The 24,001-nt window shown below is 37.1% G+C and overlaps 1 protein-coding gene across 3 annotated transcripts in view; it reads left to right on the top strand.

The window, feature by feature from the left end:
* polrmt (polymerase (RNA) mitochondrial (DNA directed)) overlaps window positions 1–24,001 on the top strand; it is a 114,585-nt gene that overhangs the window by 50,270 nt on the left and 40,314 nt on the right. For all 3 annotated transcript variants that reach the window (XM_043721278.2, XM_043721279.2, XM_043721280.2), the window contains 6 exons: window positions 351–518; window positions 3,382–3,552; window positions 5,056–5,295; window positions 13,002–13,790; window positions 14,983–15,105; window positions 23,408–23,530. In XM_043721278.2, the coding sequence (XP_043577213.1) occupies window positions 351–518; window positions 3,382–3,552; window positions 5,056–5,295; window positions 13,002–13,790; window positions 14,983–15,105; window positions 23,408–23,530 (1,614 nt within the window). The remainder of the gene's footprint in view (window positions 1–350; window positions 519–3,381; window positions 3,553–5,055; window positions 5,296–13,001; window positions 13,791–14,982; window positions 15,106–23,407; window positions 23,531–24,001) is intronic.

Here is a 24,001-nt window from a genome sequence, read left to right as displayed (position 1 = left end):
TATCTAGTGCAATTGCGTCAGAAGGATACTGCTTTTAAATAAAGTGACATGCATTCAACCATTATTTATTATCGGGAAGAAAGTGAGCACTGCAGATGCTGCAGGCCAGAGTTGAAGAATGTGGTGCTGGAAAAGCATAGCCAGTCAGGCAACATCCAAGGAGCAGGAGAATTGACATTTCAAACATAAGCTCTTCAGGAATTCCTGATGAAGAGCTTGTGCTCGAAACGTCAATGCTCCTGCTTCACGGATGTTGCCTGACCGGCTGAGCTTTACCAGCACCACACACTCCAAATCATTATTTATTATATTTGATTATCACTAACAGAATGTATTTTGTTTCGATTCAGCGTAACCGTGTGGCAGATTTACGTGCCAAGTGGCATAAATCTCTACTGCAGGCATTTCGTGAGTTCAGGTTTCACTTGGCTGGTGACCGAAGTTGTTCCTGGAAAATGAATCTCTATCCTTATCTCTGCCTGCTGGATGATAAGGAATATGTAGATATAATGATACAGGTATGGATGACAGAGCTGTGACCACTTTCATAAACCATTAATGCATTGAATTCATTTTAGCACTTGAAGGTTAATTAATAGCTTTGACGTATCTGTGTTCCAAATCGGAATTAATTTTAAATATTGAGTGTCAAGTGTTTCCTGGCTTTTTCTTTATCCTTGTTTTTAAAAAGATAGAAGTTAGTTTGAAATACGTTAGTTGGAATTGAAAGTAAGTTTTGGTATAGATCTGGCTGTGAAGCCAAAGATTCACATTGATGTTTAAATTGACTATTTAAGTTGAGTGAACATTTCCAGGCATTTAAAGCTCCTGCATGAATTGATTTGAGACAAAAGTGAGGACTGCAGATGCTGGAAATCAGAGTCTAGTTTAGAGTGGTACTGGAAAAGCAAGCAGGTCAGGCAACATCCGAGGAGCAGGAAAATCGACATTCCTGACGAAGGGCTTTTTTCCGAAATGTCGATTTTCCTGCTCCTCGCATGCTGCCTGACCTGCTGTGCTTTTCCAGCACCACTCTAACCTGAATTGATTTGAGATCTAACGTAACTGAGCAAACTGTATTGTTAGACAACAAAACAGGCGGTCAGGAACGGAGAAGTTGGTAGGAAGGATACAAGTGTTGGTAGAACGATGGAACTATGTATCACCACTGAAAGGTAAGTCTACATTTATTGATTGTCACCAAGTGGGAGCTAGGAATTAGCGGATGCCTTGGGTAGATGAGTTGCTCTGAAAGTAACCAAATGGAAGCAGAAGGTATTAATTAAGGACAGGTAAGAAATCTATCAAGAGAAAGTGGTACTGTGGAGAAAATACAATGCACTCGAGAAAATGCGATTCACCTTCATGCAGAATGTCATTGGCTACTTGAACCCATATCAGCAGTTCAGAAACTAGAATCATATTTTCAAAGTTGGGGGACCAACTACATGTTTACAAATCTTGTAACAGAAGTTCAAGCTTGACAAAGGGTTAGATGGAATCCAAAGTTAAAACAGTTGAATAAGTTGGAGCTATACACATTGGAATTCAGAAGAATGAGAGCTCTATAAAATGGATTTTGGAAGGATGTTCCTTTTTGAGTTGGAGACTTGAACTAAGGGACACATTTTAAGAGTAAGTGCTGTCCCTTCTCAGAGAGAGCTGATAAGTTGGGGCATTAGTATGTGGTTATTTTGCTCCTAGAAAACAGTGGAAGCTGGGTCACCAAATTTATTCAAGACTGAGTTACATACATTTTTGATAGACAAGGAAGCTAAAGGTTATCAGGTTGATAGGAATATGGAATTGAGACCACAGCCAGATTAGTCATGGTCTTTTCAAATGGTAGAGCAAGCATAAAAGGACAAATGGCAAACTCCTGCTCCTAAGACCTGTGTTCCCACGACCCATTTCTTTTGTTCCAATGTGCTACTTTTAGGATAATAAATTGTGATCTGAATGTTCACAGTACAAATGTTTCTGTGTCTAGCAGCAAAAATGGTTTGTAGACAATCATTTTAAATTTGGCTTTAAATTTTTCCCTTGATATGGTTTCAAGTAACCAATGACATTCTGCATGAAACTGAATCACATTTTCTCAAGTGCTTCTTGAGCTCTCAGCAATCCAATATGGATGGCAAATATATCTTCCTACATACACCATCTCCACAGTACCACCTTCTCTTGATAGATGTCTTATCTGTCTTAATTAACACCTTTTGCTTCCACATGGTCACTTTCAGAGCAACTCAATCTACCCAAGGTCTCCTCCAATTCTTGCTCCCTCTTGGTGACATAATCAATAAATGTAAACTTACCTTCCAGTGGTGACACATAGTTCCATCTTTCTTCTAACATTCGTACCCTTCCTACCAACTTCTCCATTCTTGATTCCTCTATTGCAGACCATCTGTTTTGTCGCTTAACAGGGCTACAATGCTTCCAGAAGGTGGTTTTTATTTGTTCATGAGCCATTTTATGACACCACCTTGTGGCCATCGCATCCTGAGGTGGAATTGGAGTCTAGACCTTCTGACTCGGGCATAGGGATACTGCCATTGCACCACAAGATCTTTCCTTTTTGATGAACTTGTGAATTCAACAGACTGATCTGACTCCTGAGTTCACCAGTTTCTCATCAACGCACATCCAAACTGCTTCATATTGACGCAAAAGAGCTGTTTGTTTAACAGTCGGCTCTGCTATACCATGCTAGCTCCATTCTCATGCAATCCCATTGTATAAGAAAATCGCATAATAGCAGCACCATTTAAACTGATGGGGCCTGAATCACATTATAATCAGTTCGTGCTTTAGAAACAGTGTCCCCAACTCGTCAATTGTGTTATAGTGGATTTGCATTATCGAAATACGCGTTATAACAGAACAATCTGTATTGTTACAATTGCTTTCCTCCACGTAATTTCTGTGTTATGTTCTGGAAATGTATCAGATGGTCCCTTAAGCTAACCTCTCACCATGTTAACTGTACAGGCATGTCTAAAATATGATGGAACTGTGTAGGCACAGGTGATGAGGAATCACCTAATGGGTTACAGATTTTTCTATTATTTACAAATGTTATGAATAAAATGTTTGCAATATTATGAATGAATGCAACACAAATAGCATTGTTTAAGGCAGTCATTTTGCCCTTTAAGCAAAATGCAGCAGATGCTGGTATAAATCTGACATAAAAACAAAGTGCTGGGTTCTGATGACCTGAAACAGTAACTCTTCCTTTACGTACAGATGCTGCCACACCTGGAGAGTATTCCCATCAATTGCTGTTTCTATTTTGGACTTTATTCTATGAAATGATGATTCTTGATCAATGTGTAATATTAAACCTGAATTAATATTTTACGTTCCACCTCTCAGTCTATTGCAAATATCCCGCCAAATGGTGAAGCATTACTGACAATTGCTAAGGAATTGGGTAACAGAGTCTACAACAAGTATTCCATACGGAAGAAGATCAAAAATGAAATGGTAGATAAGATTAAACAAATTTACTATGCCTACATCGAACTGTTGGCAAAGGATACGGAGGTAATGCCAAATTAATGTTTTGTTTCTAGTTTAATTATTTTAAATAAGAATAAATAAAAGTCTTACTTTTCTAATTTTGTTAACAACTCTTAAGTTGGCGTCAAGCTGGTTTATTTATGATTATACATTAGTAACATTCATCCATATGACATTGGCTTTGGTTCACAGATCCGAATGCAAAAGATATTTTGAAATACTTGTGTCGATGCTGTCACTTCAAGAAGGTTATTTTTGCCCTTGGTTATTTTGAAGCAAGGTTGTAAAGGCAGAGGTGCCTAAGTGTCTAGTTAGCAATGGAAAGGGAATGGCCAGTTCTCCCAGTTCAAGTTTTGTTTAGTTTGTTTTAGCTATAGCAGTCACAAGATGTGAGAGTCCAGGGGAGTTGCAAGCTTCAGTAAAGAACTCTTCTGACTATTTTGAAATCTCCCTCTGGAAGTTGTTCCCTCCTGCGTTTGAATCTGTGTTTGAATTTACCTTTTTACCAAGGGGTGTTTATGGGATGTTACTATATTGGAACAGTTAATTAGTTAAATTGCTGTATCAAGTTGAAGTTTTCCAATAGTTAAGTTATTCCAAATTCTGCTTTCTCTGGTTCGTGCTTCAACTGTAGTGTTCAAATAAATTCTGGTTTGCTTAAAGCTGAGTGGTTTGACCAGTTGCATCATATTTGGAACACGCAGTTCACATTGCCTTTAAAATAAGAAAATGTTAGTGCCTAGGCTATGTTCTTAAAATATTTTCAGGGAGTCTGGCCTGATCTCTAGCATACTGTCTGGATATTTTCCACAATTATGAAGTTGAAAGCACAGCTTAAAAATGTCACCCGAGTTTATAACTCATTACATTGAGATTTTGTCCAGCGCTTCTGCTCGTAGATTTCTCAATAATCCTAATTAAGAATGGATTTAATATTTGCATCAGTATGATCTATAACGGTTTAGATTTCTTATCATCTTTTAGTAACATTCAAGCATTTAACAGTTTTGAGTCTTGCTGTTGCATATGGTGACAATCAGAATATTTTAAAAGATTTTGAAAAGCTAAGCTGATAACAAGTGGGAACAACAGAACTTACAAACTGGCCCATAACAGCAATGGAAAAGTAATCCACTCTGGGGTAATGAAAACAATACTGGTTTTATTTTCGTGAGTAAACCTAAAGTGTAAATAGTCCTATCATATTACAAAGGTTTAGAAACTTAAGAGAAAATGCATGACTAGTAAGTTGGTTGATAAACGTGAGAATATGATCTCAAATCAAGATGCTAAACTACAGTGGAGGAACGGAGAGAGTAACATATAAGTTAATAATTTCTTGAAATTTCAAGGATGTATAAACAGTTAATTGTGAAGGCATCTCCTGATCAATATTCTCCTGATCTTGATTTAATATGATTTCACAGCATGGATAGAACACTTAGCAAAGCTATAATTTTTTTTGCAAGCCTCTGATTATTTATATTTGGTAAAAGCATTTAATTATAAACTGTGTTTTGATTCTAGCTGAACAACTTCCTGCCTCGTGAGCACATGGTGAAAGTAGAAAAAGAGATGAATTTAGGTCTTTCGCTATTAAGTGAAGATTCTCCCTGGCCACATTTTCTGATTATAGATTTGGGAACTCATCTAGTAGATCTAATGGTTCATGAAATTAAAATCCCCATGAACACCCAAAGCCCAAGTCACGAGAGGAAATTTATCCCAGTCTTGTATCACATGTACAGCTTTCGCAGTAACAAGCAGGTGAGGCACAAAGTCATGATTTTTTTTAGTATTTGGGTAAATTTTGTATTGTTATTTTTAACAATGTGCACTCAATTGTACTTAACCAGGCAGGTGTTGGCTCCAACCAAATTATCTTGAATTTGTATTTTTTCATGAAGTGGCTGTGTAAATGCTTATGGAGAAGAAAGAAAGGCTTGCAGTTATGTTGGCAGTTGGGACTAGATTGAGTTGGGGTATCTGGTCGGCATGGACGAATTGGACCGAAGGGTCTGTTTCCATGCTGTACATCTCTATGATTCTATGACTCAATACATGATCACAGGATTTCCTGAAGTAATTTGCAGTCATTTAAATATTTTTGGAACTGTGGAGTAGGAAATATCAGAAATATAGTAGAAAATGTGCATACTGCAAGTCATTACAGAAAGCAATTCAACAGTAAGATAAGTTGTTTTTCTCAGTGATCTTGACTGAGAGATGAATATTTACTAGGATGCCAGGGATTAATTTGTTCCTCCTCTTTGAAATAGTATTGCGGGATCTCTTAGGTACACCAGAAAGAATAGGCAGATTTAGATTTAACATCCAGTTTAAAACATAGCACCTTTGACAGTGCAAGTATTGCAATGGAGTGTCAGCCTAAATTTTGGTTTAAGTCCCTGAAGTCTCAATTAAATCCACAACTTCTTGAAGATGTGAGTGTGCCATCACCTGAACTATAGGTGATAGAGGTACTGAATCATACATTAACAGAACTAAGCAGCTATAGCTATGTAGTTGTTTTTGTTCAGATGTACTGTTTGTTTGGATGTCAGTAAGACACCACTTGCTCTCCACAGCAGGACAGAACAAAAAAATGTTATGGAAGAATCTAGTTATGCAGTTGTTTTCTATGTCAAATTTTATCTTCTTTTAGTAATCTACCAGGTAAATGGAAAGAAGTATTTCATCTAATGGTATTAGCTGTTATTCTTTTTGTAAAAAGTGCTGTTTTGCTCATGAAGATTTGTAAGAGAAGTTTAATGATACCAGTATGGTTAGAAGGTAATAAATACACAGAGTTTTGGAAGAGTATTAAGACTATAATATTGTATCTTTAAAAGGTTTTTGAATGACAGGAATTGACATTGGGTAGAGATTGCTCCAATTTACTAATTTGTGATTTATTGCTGCATATTATAGTTCCTAATTATAGATTTATGACCTGTGTTTTGTTACATTTAAATTTTATGAGAGGGGAATAAGTCTTGCAACCTAAAGGAATGTGCATTGGTACTTTCATATTCCTTCAGTTTTTTAAATGTCTACTTAATTGAGCTTTAACAAATAACATCCTGTGTGCAGTCTCGTAAGCGAATATGAACTACTGCAATCCCATAGAATTGTTACAGGACAGGAGGAGGCTATTTGGCCCATTGTATCTAAAGTGGCACTCTGTGCATTTTCACTTGGTGACAAACTCCTTGCCTTTTTCCCCATAACCCTACATGTTTCTCATTTAAATATAATGCTCACTTGAATCCCTCAATTAAGTGTTCCAGACAGTGCATTCCATATCCTAATGACTTGTAGTGGAATACTTTATTTCTCACTCTGCATTTGCTTTCTTAGGAAAATATTTACAAACCCCTGGCTCTTGATCAGTTTCCCAGTGGGAATGGTTTCTCTCTATCTACAGTGGTGCAAACCCCTCATGAGTTTGAGAACTTCTTTCACGTATCTTCTTAGATGTCTCCTGTCCAAGGAAATATTATCTTTTTTCAATATTGCAATGCTCTCCTTAACCAAAACTTCCATCCCTCCATTTTCCTTCTGTTCTATCGTTATTGAATGACTTGTGACCAGGAATATTTAACATCCAGATAAGCCCTTTACTACATGCCACTTATAAAGGTCACTTAAGAAAATTTGAAAGAATGAAACACAAGTTGATCATCAATAGGTTGGCCCATTTTTAACCTCATTTGTGATTGAATTATTACTGAAGAGAATTAGTACAATATCAGTCTGCTAAGATGGTTAAAAATTTAAGTATACTACATATTGTAATGGCTGATGGAGAGTTGCATTTTTCCTGCAAAGTGAAAAAATAAAACAAGAATGCTGGAAATGTAAAACACAAGAAGAGAATATTCTAGAAATGTACACCCCATTCAGCATCTGAAAGCAAACAATATGGTATTTGGTCATTCATTAGATTTCTGTTAGTCATGCATCTGCTATGCTTTCAAAACTAGAATCCCATTTGTGTTAGTCCGTTGTTACAATTTGTTCATAAATGTTACTTGTTATTTACTGTGATGTGAGGTTGCATTGGGGTGGACAAAGTCTGGAGTCACGACACTAGGTTATAGTCCAATCAGTTTATTTGAAATCACAAGCTTTTGGAGCGCTGCTCTTTTGTTAGAAGTGATTCATCTGACAAAGAAGCATTGCTCCAAAAGCTTCTGATTTCAAATAAACCTACTGGACTATAACCTGGTGTCGTGTGACTTCTGACTGTATTAATTTATAATTGTATGCGGGCAGTGGGTTTAATTTTATGCAGGTGGTGGGCCTTAACAAAAGATTCGGTTGAGCCCATGTAATTTAGTGCAGACAAAAAAACTAGTTGTTGGGTGACGATTTCTAAACTTGAAACGTAACTCTGTACATAAAGATAAGTGGATAAAGACTGGCTTTAGTTCATTTTTCTTCAACTGAATTTGTGGAGTAAGTCCACTATACTTTTTATTTCACTCAATCATACAACTACCTAAACAGATTTAGAATTCCTTTGTTAAAAATTTGCTCAGTTGTACATTAGATGCGTGTTTTTGCCACAGAACCAACATTTGTGTCCCATCTTGGGTGGTGATCTTTTTCGTGAAGTGCTGAAATCTGTGTGATGAAGATGTACCTCTGTGCTATTATGTTGAGAATTCTAGGATTTTGAGCCATCATTGATGAAGTTAAAAATCACACAACACCAGGTTATAGTCCAACAGGTTTATTTGGAAGCACTAGCTTTCGGACCGCTCCTCCTTCTTCAGTTGGTTGTGGAGTATAAGATCGTAAGACAGAGAATTTATAGCAAAAGTCTACAGTGTGATGTAACTGAAATTATATATTGAAAAAGACCTGGATTCTTTGTTAAATCTCTCATCTTTTAGAATGACCAAGTTGATTTCAGTTTTTCATATGTAATCCCAGAACATTTTTAAAGTTACATTCTCAAGTGAACTTTAACAATAGGTGCCATTTTGGCCCAGATAATATATTGAAGGTGTGAGGTGCCCTGTGTGAGGCTGTCAGTGCCTCAATGTTCAGACGGATTCTATTTCTAAAAAAGAAATTTACAGAATCTTACATGGATTCATGCAGCTTTTGAGCAAAATAAAATGTAATTCTGCAAGTACAAATTCACCCCACAAACTTGTATATGTGGGTGGGTGTGCGCGGGGTGGGGTATGAGTGTCTGTGAGAGTGTGTGTACATGTGTGTGAGTGAAAGTGGAAAGAGATATAAGTCTGTAAGAGGTGCGTGTGTGTATGTGTATGAGAGAGAGCTTGTGTATGAAGTGTTGGGGTGTGTGTGTATGTGTGTGTGGGGTCACCTGTAGTGTAACATGAATCAAGGTCCTGGTTGAGGCCATCCGCATGGATAATGAACGTGGCTATCAGTCTCTGCTCGGCCACTTTGTGTTGTTGCCTGTCCCAAAGTCCTGCTTGGAGGATGGTCACTCACAGGTCTGAGGTCAAATGTCCCAGATCGCTGAAGTGTTCTCTGACTGGGAGGGAACACTCCTATCTGTTGAACGGACACCGCACAACGATCATCCATTGCCATAGCCTCTGCTTGGTCTCGCCTGTGCACCATGCTTCAGGGCTTCTTGGCCTGCAGCATATGAGATTGGCAACGTTGGCCGAGTCATATGCTGCATCCCCTACAATGACGGCATCGCAGCAACAGCCTCAATACTCAAAACCAACAACAGCCAATCTCCGAACACCTCATCCACTTTATCTTGACCACAATGTTTTCACCTTTAACAACTAGTTCTTCATCCAGACACACAGAACAGCCATGGAGACAAAGTTTGCACCCCAATATACCAATATTTTCATGCACAGGTTCGAACAAGACTTCTCTTCGCAGGACCTCCAACCAACACTATACACCAGGTATATTGACAACATTTTCTTCCTCTGGACCCATGGAGAGGAGTCACTGAAAAAACTACACAGTGATGTCAACAAGTTTCATCCCACCATCAGACTCACCATGGACTATTCTTTAGCATCTGTCTCATTCTTCCACCCATGCATCTCCATCAAGAATGGACACCTCAGCATCTCACTCTACCGCAAACCCACAGATAACCTCGCAATACTACACTTCTCCAGCTTCCAAAACATATTAAAACAACCACTCCCTCCTGTCAAGCCCTACGAATACACAGGATGTGTTCAGATGAGAAGGAATGTGACTGGCACTTGGAAGTACTCAATGATGCTCTCATAAGAACGGGGTACAATGCTTAACCCATCGACTGCCAGTTCCGACGTGCCACAGTGCGAAACTGTAATAACCTCCTCAGGAAACAGACACGAGCTTCAACCAACAGGGTACCCTTTGTTGTCCAGTACTTTCCAGTAGCCAAGAAACTACGCAATATTCTTCGCAGCCTGCAGCACATTATCAATGACGATGAGCACCTCGCCAAGACCTTTTCCTAGCCTCCACTTCTCATCTTTAAACAACCACCAAACCTCAAAGCGATCATTGTTCGCAGCAAACCGCTTTGCTTTCAGGATGACGCCATCCAACCTTGACACAGATACCACTATTACATGTCGGGGAATCTCCCACCATGTGTGTGGCAGGTACTCATGCAACTTGGCCAATGTTGCCTGTCTCATACACTCCAGGCAAGGATACCCTGAGGCATGATAAACTGGCGAGACTGAGCAGAGGCTATGACAATGGATGAATGGGCACCACACAAAAATCAACAGACAGGAGTGTTCCCTCCCATTCGGAGAACACTTCAGCGTCCGGGACCTTCAACCTCGTCGGACCTTCGGGTGACCATCCGCCAAGGCAGACCTCAGGACAGGCAACAACACAGAGTGGCCGAGCAGAGGCTGATAGCCAAGTTGGGTACCCATGGGGATGGCCTCAACTGGGACCTGGCTTCATGTCACATTACAGGTGACCCCACTGCACTACACACCGACACAGACACTTACACGCACAGACACAGACACTCCATGCTGTCTCACAGACCCTCTCTCATACACAAGCTCTTTCTCATATGCTCAAACATAAACACACACATACACCTGCACACACACAGAGACACTCCTATTTCTCCACCCCGTGCACATGGGCACGCACACAAACACACACACATAAGTTTGTGGAGTGAATTTGTACTTGCAGAATTACATTTTATTTTGCTCAAAAACTGCATAGATCCATGTAAGATTCTGCAAATCCCTTTTTGAGATTAGAATCAGTCTGAACATTGGAGCACAGACAGCCTCACACCTTCAGTGCATTATCTGGGCCAACGTGGCACCTATTGTTAAAGTTCACTTGAGAATGTAACTTTAAACATGTTCTGGGATTACATATGAATGAACTGAAACCAACATGTTCATTCGAAAAGATGAGAGACGTAACAAGCAGTCCAGGTCTTTTTCCGATATATAATTTCAGCTGCATCACACTGTAAACTTTTGCTATAAATTCTGTGTCTTACGATCTTATACTCTACAACCAACTGTTGAAGGAGCAGCACTCTGAAAGCTCGTGCCTGATATGTGACTTTTAACTTTGTACACCCCAGTTCCACACTGGCACCTCAAAATCATCATTGATGAAGGAATAGTGATTTACAGTTGACAAGATGCCCAGCCTATATTTATATCTTTTCGGCCTTTCATTGGTTGGAAGTGGAAATCCATGGGTGAAAACTTTTGTTATCTTGTATCTATCATAATGGAAAGCAATCATAATGTCCTGTCCAGCTAAGCTAATTTTGAATGATTGGTGCTTGGATGCCGGGCGGCTTGATTTGTGAGTCAAAAAGTTAGCACTGGAAAAGCGCAGCTGGTCAGGCAGCATCCAAGGAGCAGGAGAATCGACGTTTCAAGCATTGACTCTCCTGCTTCTCAGATGTTGCCTGACCCGTTTTGCTTTTCCAGTGCTGCACTTTTTGATTCTGATCTCCAGCATCTGCAGTCCTCACTTTATGAGAGGACACTGCTGATGGACTGTTTTTATTACTATCAAATTTGGAGGATTTTGCAAAGGCATCACTGATAATACTTCTGTGAGGTTTGAAGTGCCTGCTGTAGCTTGTCCAAGTCTCTGAATTATACGGGGTCATGAGTTGCCTGAAACCAGAATCCCTAAACATCTGTTCTACTTGAAATTTGTTCATAGTAGTATACTCCAAGGAGCCCAGTGGACATGTATTAATGACCTTAAAGAATCCCTGAAGAAGTGAAATATACTCATCGATTCATAGTTTGCCTTGTGGCTAACCAAAATGGAGAAGGCTCATACAGGAAGGCACCAAACATATCAAGAAGCTTTGGGCATTTATAGAGTTGAAGTTAAGGTATTGGAGGGAAAGTGTGAACCTCAAAACAACCCATTTATCCAAACCTTCAAACTCAACCCATCCTACAGTGGCAGAGTCTGCAAATCCCAATAAAACTTGAGTGAAAGCAAGCCACCCTCAATCCCAAAGACAGTGCAAAATTTTACATTATTGTACAACTCTGTTTTGTATGTAGTTCCTCCCTTTCCCATCATACCGTTTGTGCTGATGATGAAACTCTTATGGTCATCCCTTACTGACCATAGATATTTGGGATATTAGAGATAAGCAGTGTTGTGGTTTCACACAGGTGGCAGTTGCTGTTGCATTAGATGAATATCTATATGCAGAGCAGGAATGTTTCAAGTTTTGTTATATTTATTAAACAACGTTAGTTTCTAGAACAGGGTCTTAGTTCATATTCATTTGAAGGTTACTTTTCATGAGTTGAGCATATAATGTGAATTGATGACTGTTGTGGATTAATGAATAGTTATACTCCATACTATCTCCATAATTTGTTTATAATTCAGAATATTTAGGATTTATTTTAATTGAATCTAAAACTCTGTTCTGGTGCTTTCATGGTGGTAAATATAAAATTAGAGGACATGAATTTGAACTACCCAGAGTGATAAGCAGATAATATTAAAATCTGAATCTTAATGTTGATGATACAGGATCCTTATCCACCTCCTCCATTTCTGCCATCAATATTTGTCACCTGTGGGTGTGGTGATGTCCTTCAGTGTTCAATTGGCTGCTCAGTTTGGGGTGAGAGGTTAAAAAAAACTCACTGTCCATATGTCTTTACAAAAGGCACTTTGTTATCATAGTGCAATAAAATGTCAGTATAACACACAGCAATGAAAGTAAAAGAAGAATCGTCAAGATGTTTAAAATTAATTGGCTCAGGAGAGGGAAATTTGCATGGAAATCAAATACATAAATGATTTTCAATATATATGTCCAATACAGTGTCTTTTTTAAAGGATTTTGCATGGTAGAAATCTGAAATCAAATCAGTGTTGGGAAATGCACTCAAACTCATTAAATTTGGTTTGGGGGATGGGAAGCAAGCTGGTTTACTGTTTTCATTATGAACTATTTGTTGTAATGTCTTGTTTTGCAGATTGGTTTCATCAAACCGCATCCTATTCTAACTGAGCTCCTTTCACAAGCTGCTGAGACAACTTTAATCTTTGACTCCTGTGTCATGCCAATGGTCTGTGCTCCCATCCCATGGACTTCGCCTCGGTTTGGAGCCTATATTCTGGCACCCACCAAATTAATGCGGTGCGTGGAAGGGGCTCTACAGCATCATTTACTCCTGGAGAAATGCAAGAGTAGTGACTTGCATCCAGTGCTAGATTCTTTAACTCAGCTTGGTAACTGTGCTTGGAAGGTTAACAAACCAATCCTTGATTTGATTATTTCTATTTTTAATGATAAAGGAAGCGAGAAGCTGGAGATTCCACCTCCACTTTCAGAAGCACCACACATGCCCAAGTATGACCCAAAAGCTGACATTAGTCCAGCAGCAAAGTCTGTATTGAAAAAAAAGATAGCTTGGGTCAGAAAAAGGGCAGCTGAAATGCACAGTCTTCGAATGGATGCCCTTTACAAGCTTTCCATTGCCAACCATGTCAGAGATGACATATTCTGGTTTCCGCACAACATGGATTTTCGAGGAAGGACGTATCCCTGCCCACCATATTTTAATCACCTGGGCAGTGATGTCACTCGTGCAGTTTTATTATTTGCAGAAGGAAAACCCTTGGGAGAACATGGGTTAAATTGGTTGAAAGTTCATCTTGTTAACTTAACTGGCTTTAAGAAAAAGTGTTCCCTTAAAGACAGAATTGATTATGCTGATAAAGTAATGGATGACATTTTGGATTCAGCAGATAACCCTTTAACAGTAAGTGAATATTATTTCAAATGCACCAGTCTATCAATTAAATGTTAGTATCTACATTTTCAAGTATTTGTACCAAAAACAGAAGTTGCTGACGAAACTCAGCAAGTCTGGCAGTCTTTATGAAGACAAAGCAGAGTCCAAGTTTCTGGTCCAGTGACCCTTCAACAGAAGCATCAGAGTTCTGATGAAAAGTCATTGGACCTGAAACACTGACTCTGATTTCTGTCAGACCTGCTGGGTTTCTCCAGCAATTTGTTTTTGTTTCAGATTTCCAGTGTCTGCAGTTTCATGTTTTATTCGTGTTGTTGCATTCTGTTTTTAAATCGCTCCTAAAATTGACAGTGAAATATGCATCTTGATATTCTGTGGATATGAAGCAATGTAATAATTAAAAAGGGATTGCTATTTTTATATTGGCTGTATTCCAATAGAAGTTTTATAGAAACCCTAGATTTGCTGTTACTTTTATTCACTCCTGCTTGTGAAAAGTATTCATGATGATCAAACTTTCGATAAAATGAATTATTTTATAATCCCATCATCAGCCAAACGTGTGTAGAATGAATGGGCGATACCATTATTCAACTTTGGCACTGTAAGATAATCCAAATAGCAGCCACGAAACCTCCTCCACCAGTTGGAGATAGAAAAGGAATTTGAAAGATGATAAAAGCAAACATGTAGATGAAATAAGGAAGAAAGAGTAATTGAATGCAACTAATTTATTAAGTACAAATATGCATGTTCACATATTTCTGTAAAATAATGTTCCTGTTCAAAATACTGCTGTCCTTTATGTACTCTCTAACAAAACTCTGCTACTGAAAGTATAAAAGATCTTCTACTTTGTTAATAATTGCAAGTGATCTAAAGCATTCAATTACAATTATGTGGAAAGCTCATTCATGCAGGTTGCATTGGTATGTAAGCCACTCATTTATATTTCTGGCATTTCAAAACTTTTATTCATATATATTATACTGAAATGCTTGTGACTGTAAATGAAAAGTAAAATCCATGTTTCAGTGGAACACAATTTGTTGTAGAAACTGGTTTTGTCTTGAACGTTTGAAAGCATCTGAGTGCCCAAAAGATGAAGGAAGGAGAGTGAGTGCACATCATTTGCCCTTGATTAATGATGTTTACATAAAATAATGTGTCTGTGTGTCTGAGATGCTTTTGCTTTTCCCAGGGGAGGAAGTGGTGGATGAATGCAGATGAGCCTTGGCAAACATTGGCTTGTTGCAAAGAGATAGCACATGCTATTAGATCACCTGATCCAAGCAAATACATCTCTTATTTCCCAGTCCACCAGGTACGTTCTGAAATATTTAGAAAACATAGACTTATTTTTTTCTATCTGTACATGTGTATAAAGTTAATTTGAACGACAGAATGGCCTGCTTTAAAAGAATATAACAACAAATTTTATTTATATAGTATTTTTACTGTCATGAAATTTCCCACAGAACATGATAGATGTGTTGTGCAATAAAATTTGGCACCAAACCATATAAAAAGGTATTAGGCAAGATGATCAAAAGCTGGATTAGTTAGTTAGCTTTTAATGGGTGTTTTAAAGAAGGATAGACGAGAATTTGATAGGTGAAAAGGAGGGAGCTTCACAGCTATGATCTTTGGCAAACACCAACAGCAGAAATGCTGAAGGTACCAGAATTAGTGAAACGCAGGTGTGGGAGTGTAGTTGGGCTGAAGAAGATTATGGTGTTGAAGACATGAAATAAACTGGCCTCATACTGCTTTAATATTTACAACAGTGAAAACTTTTAAGAAATACTTGCATTTAATTGAAGGTTAGGGCTACAACAGCATTTGTCAGTACATACGCTGATTTCCTTTCAGCTTCCTAAATTGATGCTGTAGGTAATGGCATGTACAAGTTGACTGTGCATATCCGGCAACACCATTTTCTGGCCCCAAAAGGTTGTATTGTTTTCATCAACTTGGCATATAAGTTGACTGTCCCCACCTTTCACCTACTCAAACATTAATAATCAGCCTCGAATTCTTCATCACACCGATGTTTTATTTATTGTTACCTTTATAATTTTATGTAACGATCAGGCAAATGCTGTGGGCTGTGTTGTGAAAACACATGGGAGATTAAGAATAGAATAGAATTTCTACAGTGTGGAAGCAGGCCATTTGACCCAACAGGGCCACACTGACTCTTCAAAGAGCATCCCACCCAGACTCAACTCCCTACCCTATCTCTGTAACCCTGCATTTCCCATGGGTAATCCACTTAACCTGCACATCTTTGGACTGTGGGAGGAAACCAGAGCACCCGGAGGAAACCCACGTAGACACTGGGAGAATGTGCAAACTCCTTACACACTGTCACCTGAGGCTGGAATTGAACCTGAATACCTGGCGCTATGAAGCAGCAGTGCTAACCACTGAGCCACCACGTTTAGCATTAAGATGTAAACACAGAGCCGACTCAGTGTGGCAGATGACGGTGATCACCCAGCAATTGACTTTTATTTTCCATGTAAAAGCTAAGTCCTGTTTTGGAGTGATTATTCAAAGTTTCATGGGTCAACTTATGCATTAGCATCTACACTAACATTGAAAGATTAAAAGTTCTGTAAATGCTTCCAAGACATTTCTGTTTGATTACTGAGAGATTTTGTGACATTTCTAAACTTATGCAGAAAGACCAATGCTGTCTTACTGTAAACTAAAATTTTGTACAATATTACAGTACTATCCTTGAGTCTTGATTGACAACACTACTATTGTATTACCTTCATTTCATTGTGGGCTCATGATCTTCTAAGAGAAAAAAAATTGCCATAAGCTAATTCTGAATAATGCTTCATGGAAAAGTATTTAGTGTGTATGTTCAAACTACAGGATCTGCCTTCAGTTTACCTAGTCACTGTCAACTTATGAAGTTGTTATAGAGTTCTTAAAAATCTTTGGCTCTTCCAACAAAAACTTGTATGGAAATACTGGAATACACAGAATTCAGTGAATAATATTCATGTTGTTTCAAAATATATGCTTTTTTATGTTGCTTATAATCTAACTTTAGAAATGGAATTCTGGTTATTGAGGCGAAAAAATGGCCAACAAACCACCATGCAATGAAATAATTGCTTCAAAACAGTAAAATGATCACCGTCTATTACCAAATTATGAATGTTGGTATATTTAAATAAGGTTTTCTCAAAATATCTAGGTATAGTGTCAGAATCTTTGAATATCGATATTGGTGTTTAGAACAATGGAGTCGTTAAGTGTAAGAATGACATCGCGTTTCTGAAGTCAAGCTAAATGGTGCAGCATGTGCTGAACAATGTTTTTGCTATCAATAATCAGTAAAGTGATACTTCGTGCCATTTGATCTCAGAACGGTATCAGTGGATATAATCATGATGAAGAGAGCTCCTAGGATTGTAGTACTGTTGGAAAGATTGTATGTTTGTTACACTGTAGGAAGAGTAAAAGAAATAAAATATGCCTTAAATATGTTACTACTTTTGATAGCTTTGTATTCATCTTAATAATAAAGAATTAAATATTATTTAGCTTGTTTTTGCATAGTTACTCATTGAGATAACGCTTTCATACATTTCACATTTAAAACATGAATTGTACCTAAATTTATTGAGTGGCTGCAGTATTGGAAGACAGTAGAAACTGTGATAATTGGTGAATTATTCTGTCATGAATTTAGATCCACATGAACTTCAATATCGATTAGGAAGTTTTTTCTCTTTTTCCAGGTTGATGGTATATTAGAGTTTCATTGGAAAACATACATTTGCTGAACTTAGAGGAATCCTCAGAGTTGCAAGTTACTTGCTTCATGTTTCCTGAAATTTCCTCCTTTGATTTTTCTTTTTCGTTTTGGATTGTGTGATTCCAACGCTAAAGATGCTCCTGTGATAACAGTCAGTCACATCAGAACCTGTATTGACATTTGTATTTGTGTACATGCAGGTGACATCACAATATTGGTGCATGATGAAGTTACATGCCAAACATGCACGCAACTGTAAAATGTATTGTTTAATTAAACATATCAGATTGCAACAGGTGTCTGTTGCTCAGTTGTTTCTAACACTGGTCCTTAGATTCCAGCATTATGATCTGAACTACATATGGTAACTCACTATATGGAGTCATTATGTTCAGGAGTTCACAGGAAAGTATCAACATAGCATAGTGGTGGCACTCTTACCTAAGTAAGCCACCTTTATCTGCACAAGCAAAGCTCTCTTTTTGATCATGCTCGCTCCTGCAATTGCCCAGTCACTAGGGGTCTCCAAAATTTGAAATAATATAACCTTCAACACATATGTGGCAGATTTCCATCATTCTGCCTAGATACTAAACTGACATTGAAAATCAGCTCCACACTGTCAAAAATGCAAAACTTTGCTTCCATTCATGGAAATTGAATGCTTTCTATAATCTGTGGTTGGCCAATCCAGAAAACCAATTTTACCATCAGATTATATGTTAAAATTTATCCTGTGGTCTTGAGAGTGGGCGCCATTGTTGTAAACAAATAAATTAATTTTGATATTCTGCTGAGAGAGGATTCAGTCAATAGAAAGTAGAAATTTATTTTCAATTTGTAATATTTTGGGCAGCTGCCACTCTGCTGGCCACTTTTTGGCACATGCTTGCTTAACATGCTATTTTTTCTTTTTTTGGTTGGTGTGTGTTGTGTTGTTCACTGCACAACCTTAATACATTGTTTAATATCATCAACCATGTAAAAATATTAATAGCGAGTCTCTCAGTACTGAAGTAAGAATACATTACTCTGATCAATAGACTTCGTGTAGAAAACTGAAGTACTTTTCTTGTAAAGAAAAGCAGGGTTTTCTGAATAGTTGGAATTGACTGGTGGACTGTAAAATTCTATTGCATGTTGTTTAACATTTTGGAGAATGAGATTTCTCTTTAACTTTCCGCTGCATTTTTGTCTCTTTTTCTAATTTATTTTCAGATTTCTAGTAATTACAAGGTTTTTTACTTTTTCTGTTTGTAATGTTAATTGTTGGAAGTTGTGTTTCAAATGAGCAGCATAGTTGACGAATCATTCGAGGTACAGGACATCACGTGGTTAAAAATTGAAACTCGCAATTTGGTGAATTCAAGATTAAATTCTAAAAGGCTATAGAATAGCAATTTATTGTCACATGTATTTTTTCAAAAAAGGTACAGTGAAATATTTTATAAGTTGCCATACTACTATAGATAGGAGGGGGGTGAGATGCTCTTAGGGAGGTAAAGAACTCTACCAATTTGAGGTTTTTGAAAAAAAAAGGAAAATAATACAACATGCTTTTTTGTCTTCGATAATTTTCTTCTAGTTATATGCAATTAAGTATGTGGTCTAATTTTATGATTCAGAATAAATTTAACACCTGATGTTAGAACAGAAGCACTATGAACAGAACTATCTCCTTTCATTGGAGGGTTTATGTTTATGTCCGAGTTATCCAATTTCATTTTTCCATTCAGTTAGTGACAGATGACATATAATGAGTTCAAATGTTTTGTTTTAAATCTAATTTGATTTGTACAGAGTTACTGAAAGGGCAATCATTTTATTTAATTGATTGATAGCAGTATTTAAATGGTGAGTGTGCTATCTCTGATTGTAAATGGTCTGTTAGGAATATGAAGTTTCCTTTACAATAGTGATCACTTGGAAATATACCATTTGTTTAAAAATTAAGGTGATGATTTTTATTTAAAATTCAATTATAAGTCTTCAGGAATTATTCACCACTAAGTTGGAAATTGTGGCTGTTTTAAATCTAGAGCGAGTCTTCACGTGGAATGACATGTCTGCTATCTCCACAAATAAGACATTATTTATAAGATATAAGTATTATTAATTATGTATGACATAACAGCAAGAGCAGCCTAATGACCTTGTGAAACATACAACGGAAATCCACTGAAGAAATTTCTGATCTTTTTATAGATAATTGGGCGTGTGGTCTATTGATGATCATGATTAAACTTTCAAAATTTGTATCAGATGTTAAATAACCTCAACAAAAACATTTTATTCTGTATAAGTAGGAATGCCAGGAGTGATTGTATGCAGACATGTGACTAGTGGGTGGCACGGTGGCTCAGTGGTTAGCACTGCTGCCTCACAGCACCAGGGTCCTAGATTCGATTCCAGCCTTGGGTGACTGTCTGTGCACCAGTTTGCACATTTTCCCCGTGTCTGCGTGGCTTTCCTCGGGGTGTTCCGGTTTCCTCCCACACTCCAAAGATGTGCAGGTCAGGTGAATTGGCCATGCTAAATTGCCCATAGTGTTAGGTGCATTAGTCAGAAGGAAATGGGTCTGAGTAGGTTACTCTTCGGAGGGTCGGTGTGGACTGGTTGGGACGAAGGGCCTGTATCCACACTGTAGCTAATCTAATCTAATAATTATCATTTTGATGATTTCATGGGAAAATGTAGGATGACTTTTATCTGTTTGATCTTTTGTAATTTTGAAAATCCTCATAACTCAATCAAGCATAATGCTTAATCTGCAGCACACTTTCTGATATGCAATTTTTGAGGCATCTATTTCTTTACTTTGCATGATGTTACATGGAAAAGCTAGAAAATTGAATTGCACCAGTTCTCAATTCTGATTTGCATTGTAGGAATCAGTGCTGGAGGTCCAACTAATGCTCAAAATATTGATTTTTAGAGTCCCAAACAAGAAAAGTAGCTGGACAGCTATAAGAATAGGGGCAGTAAATTTACATTGGATTACTTGCTTACATGAAGGAGACTCTTGACATAAACTGAGAAATTAGCTAAATTGACTGTTTCCATATTTTGTCCTTAATATGAGTGTTAAATACATGGTTCAGCATCAAAAACAGTCATTGTTTATTAATTGTGAGTTCCAATGATAATGAATACCAAATAATGTGCAGGTTTGTAGATAAGCTGTCTCTATTTAAAGCACATCACTTTCTATCTTGTTCTGTTACTCAGGACTGTTTAGTATTTTTTTACAACTTTCTTGGTCTCTGAGCCTCTCCCCCAGAAATCTAAAAAGGATTGAAGACATGCACTTTTGAATAACCAAACCCAATTGCTAAAATGCAAAAACAAATATTTAAGCCAACATTTGATATATTTCTTTCCAATAAAAAAGAAAGGACTAGTAATCCATATTGCATGCAGTGATGTATTTAAGTGATTATGACTACTTTATTCGTCCACCTGCATGGTTAAGGAAAGATTTATTGAGATTCATCCAACCAGCCAGATTTTTAACTACTGTATCTGTGTCTGGATAAATGGTTGCATTTGCAATCTAATTAAAAGCTATGGCCACTAGATGGTATTGGAGTATCCTACAAATGGTTTGCTGGGCTTTGTGAAAAAAGTCAATTTACATTTGTGACTTTCTAACTGAAGATGCTAATCTTCAAAGTAAGAACTTTAGCCTAACAAATTAAACAAACATGCATTCCATGACAACACGGTTAGTCCATCATGCTGTCTTCTATTTTTTTTGACAGGTTATCTTGACAGGTTCAAACTCCCAAGAAACCCCAGAGAGAATTTAATATTATTTCCAGAATAATGACACTGATGGGTGATCTCAGATTTTGTAGTCTGAAGAATCTGCATGCATTGTGTATAATATTCCAGTTGCATCATTGCTATTAAGTATCTGAATTGCTGGAATATTTGCTTTAGATTCTAGCAGTGTCTGCAAAGTGTTTGTCAAAATTACTTGAAGAAATGAGAAAAGACAGACTTCAAGGAATAATCAATTGAAATATATTTAGTATTTATTGTGAAAGCGACAGTAATAGCATGGAGTTTACAGCAGAAATGACCGTAAGGTATCAGGGCTCTCTGTTATTAAATAATAAAAGGGACTGCAGGTTTTGGTGTCTGCATAGATGTAGCTAAACACAAATCAGGAAGCTACTATGTGAGATACCCAAAGTCTTTATTCTAAAAGTATCATGCGCAGAAACTTAACATGCAATAGGTTTTGAATTTGATCGCCTTACTGGATATCCACGAAATACAACAGAAAATGTTAACAGTTGCTTGTTCAAGTGTAAATTTTAGTGAAGTGATATGTCTAAATTACTGCTGCACAATCCCTCTGAGAATGTACTTTTATAACTCGTTGGAAATAGTGTTTCAAAATCTTTTTTGTAATGACTGTTTTACCTCTATCTTAATCTCACCTTTCTTTCTCATTCTTATTAACTTCCTATGCATGACTTAGCATTAAATCAAATAATTCTCGCACTTCCTGGTACAATTTCTAAGAGGAATGCCTCTGTACTAATTCAACCTGGCTGGCTGAGGAGAGATGCCATTGCTTGCACACAGATCCAAAATCAGAAGCTAGGTCAAGATACCAGATTGTTTTGACTGCCTACTTACTGTAAGCCCATTGACAAAGCAAGTAAATGTAAATAATGGCAAATGCCAATTGTTCACTGCTATGAAATCTGGGCGTATGTGTTTGTAAGATAAGAAGAAAAAGACACTTCAGATTACATTTGAAAACCAAGGACTGTCCCCGAATGTTTACAAATTTAAACATTTTCCCACAAATATCAAAGTGCAGGATAACCTTCACATGAAACTCTTTCTTTTCCTGATACCTTAGAATATCTGGTCTCTATTCCAGTTAATGCATCTTGCATGTAATTTTGTTTCTTTGTCATTTTTAAAATGGCAGGGAGGCAGATTAAAGATAAACAACCCCATTTGTACTTTTCACCATATAGTTTATGAGGCTATGGAATTTAATTCCCAAACCACCAGTAAAATCACGTTTAATTAAAAAAAAAACAATTTGGCTTGTTGGTCACTTTGATGCATGCCATCCATGACAATAAAACACCCTGTTTCCCGATTGTTATAAAACACCAAATTGTCTGATTTACTATGAGTGATGTGGTTAATTTAATTTAATTAAAACAATATCTAATATGCATCTCCAATAAACTAAATTTCTCAATTAAATTTTCTATATCATTCTTTAGAATAAGTATGAAACAAAAATACATCATTAATTGATCTTTTTTATTTACTTGGACTTTGAAATTTATCAAATATGCATAGTAGTACAGATATGTCTCCACTCATTCTTCAGGCAAATTTACAAAATTATAGGAAGAAAGAATTCTCGTGAGGGAAAGTTGATAAAGTAGCAATATTGCAGTGAACTCAACAATGAACAGAATAATTCAGATAAATCTTGATTAGACAGTCAGTTGGATGTTAGTAAGGATTAAGTCAGGTATAATATTTGCATATTTTTTCACATCCTTCTAGAAAGTGAAAATAAATCAAACCATTAGGCATGTTTACTCAGAAATTCTCTATTTTTAAATATTGGCCTAAAATTTCTGGTTGGCTAAGTAGGGGAGTCAAATTAGCATTTGTGAAATGTTTCACTTTTTATCTCTCCCTTGTATAAAAGTACATAAATTGATGTTAAAAGAACAATATGTAGAGCCACTGAGTTCATTACAAGTGCAATAGCAAACTGGTTTTTAAAAACTCAGTTGTTTTATGCAGATTCAGCACTGATTAATCCCTTAAAGTATTTTGCCTTTTTTTTAAACAGGATGGCTCTTGTAATGGTTTGCAACACTATGCTGCTCTAGGACGTGATGTGATTGGTGCAGCCTCTGTGAACCTAATGCCGGATGAGGTACCACAGGATGTTTACAGTGCAGTAGCACAACAGGCAAGTGAACTGAGTAAAATGAACTAAAAATAATCTAAGTGGTATAAGTATCCTAGAGACAGCAATATACAACCTAACAAGTGACAGTAATAAACTGCAATACACGATAATGTCAACTGTCACGATTGTAGTCATTTTCTGTCAATGTACAAGTAATGGTGGTTATTAGCAGGGTTATGTAGTTTCTAGAATGCTTGGTTCTTGCACTAACTAAATCTTTGTTTTATGATGGTCTGAGAGGACCTTGAAAAGTTGCACTACAACCAAACGCTGGAATTGCTTTCTCTATCAATGAAGAAGAATAAACAATTGTACAGAGTTAAGGAAACATTGTACTGAAACCATTAGAATCACAAGATGTGTCTAAATAGTAATTGGCAAAAGTAAATACATTTGAAAATTAAGAAAAAAATCCAAATTTATCTTATTTGATTGCAGTAACTTCGCTATAATTAAATTTGTAATAAGTAA

This window comes from Chiloscyllium plagiosum, unplaced genomic scaffold, assembly GCF_037043375.1.
Source record: "Chiloscyllium plagiosum isolate Xiang-an unplaced genomic scaffold, Cpla_swu_hap1 HiC_scaffold_28, whole genome shotgun sequence".
Taxonomy (NCBI): Eukaryota; Metazoa; Chordata; class Chondrichthyes; order Orectolobiformes; family Hemiscylliidae; genus Chiloscyllium; species Chiloscyllium plagiosum.
The sequence above is the reverse complement of the archived record's forward strand: the minus strand, read 5'-3'. Positions and strand labels throughout refer to the sequence as shown.